Raw genomic sequence first — 2,145 nt, 5'->3', positions numbered from 1 at the left:
TTCAGTTTTTATAGTTCATTATTTTATTTATTTCCACGCTACAACACAATTGAACATGCATTGTGCATATTTATGTATTGTGCATACAAAAACTTGTCATTTAGAACTGCCTTTATACGGTAGGCTTCTTGAATAAAAATAAAAATGTGCCCTTTATGAAACAAATGGTCTTGTTGTAATCAAAATGCCAAATCTCACACATTATTCATCATTGGAAATTAACAACTAACAGTAATCATATTCATACCTTGCAGTTAAGCATCAAAGCCAGCCACGCACCATCTGCCACATTGGCAATTCAATCTGTATTAGAACTGTGTACATATTATGCAATAAAGCATTTTCTTGTTGTTGACAGTGACAAAAATAAACAAACTAGTAAACAAACACCTGCATGAACCTTTCAAAGACAAACCATAGGCCACACATCTGCAAAATCAAACATTCAGTAATACACGCTCATGAAAGAAATACAACACATAAATACGGCACAAATAAAAACGATCAGTATAACTCACAAGTAAACAAATTGACAATGACACATGAAACAGAGGAAATAGTATAAAAGTAATATTCCCTTGGTCAAACAAAAGTGTCAATTACAGACTGCAACACAGGACAAAAATCTGTAAGCAGAAGGGCATACAGTACAAGACCTTGAAAACAGAACTGATTTGAGCTGTACAGTGCAGTTCAGACAGTATGAAAGAATGACCTCGTACATACATATTCATTTTAATAAGTGTCTGAGTTGGTCCTGGAGATTCCTTGAGTTTTCCATGCTGTCAGCAAAAACAAACAGAGAGTTCACTTGAGCCGGTTTCAACGTTGAACTTAACATGATAAGGTGTTATATATCGTCATAGTATGATGTAAAGTGGGAGTTTGTTATGACTTACTTTTTCTGAATGGCCTCTTGTCTGAAAGGTAGACAAGAACATATTAGGGCTGCAATACTCAAAGTCTAAACTGAACAATTTGTCACCCGACAGAATGTTCCGTCAGACAGTCTGGGGCTAAACCATTCGATTGACATAATAATCATATGCAGAGTTACAACAATCGATACTTACTGGTACTGCAGATGTGTAGTAATAATAGACATCTTCCTAAGGCTCTGCACACAAAGAGAAAATACACAGTGAACATCCACTCTGTCATACAAAGGCAAAGTGCAGTAACTACATATTTGGTCAAAATTCAGTTTATACTGAAAATGCTCTTCATAATAGCCTTCCTCCTTTGTCTAGTGACAAAATCTTATGGTTCAGATGTGTCCTGTTTTAATGATATCGCTATGTCACATTTGCAATAAATTGCAATATCAAACCTACCAAAACTTTGAAGGCATTTTCTAAGTTTCAATATTGGCGTAGTTACTGCACTTTGCCTTTGCAGGGCAGCACTGTTCAGAAGCATAACAGTATACATAGGCCTACGTATATTTTTGATCCGCCATAAAAGCAAGTAAACACATGCCTAGGTTGAGGTAGGTAGGCTACTGTAAACAGATTGCATAGGTTGCGGTAAGAGAAACATGTCAAACAATAAGTGATTGCTAATGGTGTGGAGAGTTGGGGTAACTTACATCTTCCGAATGTAGGATGGCATCTTCTTGAATGACCATGTTTCTGGCTGCCTGACTAAGTAGCTGCAATAGATCATTTTACAACTATAAGGTTACAGTTTTTGGAGAAACCAACAGATAAACGTAGACACGACGACATCAATGCCAATTTAGAGAAGACAGTTTGATAATAACATGGGTTCTAAGAGCAATTCTGCACACCACATATCCCTTAGTACACACACAATACAGATTAATACAGGCGATTATGAGACAGAGAAGTTATTTCCTCAGTTGGACATTTACTAGAAATTACTGTACTGAAGAAAGTAAACAGCTTTCAAATTTCACAGCTGTCAGCTGTTCCAGGGAGGGCTAGCTAATACTAGCCTAATGCTACGACCAAAACAGTCGTGATTCTGCCTATTTAAGTCCACAACCCGCCTTTATTAACAACTGAATTAAGTCACCTCTTGACTGCGTGATCCTTTCAAAACCTGACGAGTTAGGGCGATAACATCTCCACTGCAAGAGCCCACTTTATCCGATAAAAGACCTTTCACAGACTGACCAAATCG

The 2,145-nt window shown here is 37.2% G+C and overlaps 1 protein-coding gene across 1 annotated transcript in view; it reads right to left on the bottom strand.

Moving 5' to 3' along the window:
• Nucleotides 1-2,145, bottom strand: part of borcs7 (BLOC-1 related complex subunit 7) — a 2,192-nt gene continuing 47 nt past the window's right edge. Inside the window, exons 1-5 of the mRNA XM_063192027.1 lie at nt 2,038-2,145; nt 1,589-1,651; nt 1,074-1,117; nt 900-920; nt 1-782 (exon numbers count right to left, since the gene is read on the bottom strand). The exon at nt 2,038-2,145 is cut by the window's right edge and continues 47 nt beyond it. Coding sequence (XP_063048097.1) covers nt 731-782; nt 900-920; nt 1,074-1,117; nt 1,589-1,651; nt 2,038-2,145 — 288 coding nt within the window. The 3' untranslated portion in view covers nt 1-730. The remainder of the gene's footprint in view (nt 783-899; nt 921-1,073; nt 1,118-1,588; nt 1,652-2,037) is intronic.

The sequence above is a fragment of the Engraulis encrasicolus genome, chromosome 24, assembly GCF_034702125.1.
Source record: "Engraulis encrasicolus isolate BLACKSEA-1 chromosome 24, IST_EnEncr_1.0, whole genome shotgun sequence".
Lineage (NCBI taxonomy): Eukaryota > Metazoa > Chordata > Actinopteri > Clupeiformes > Engraulidae > Engraulis > Engraulis encrasicolus.
This window is presented reverse-complemented; position numbering and strand designations above follow the sequence as displayed.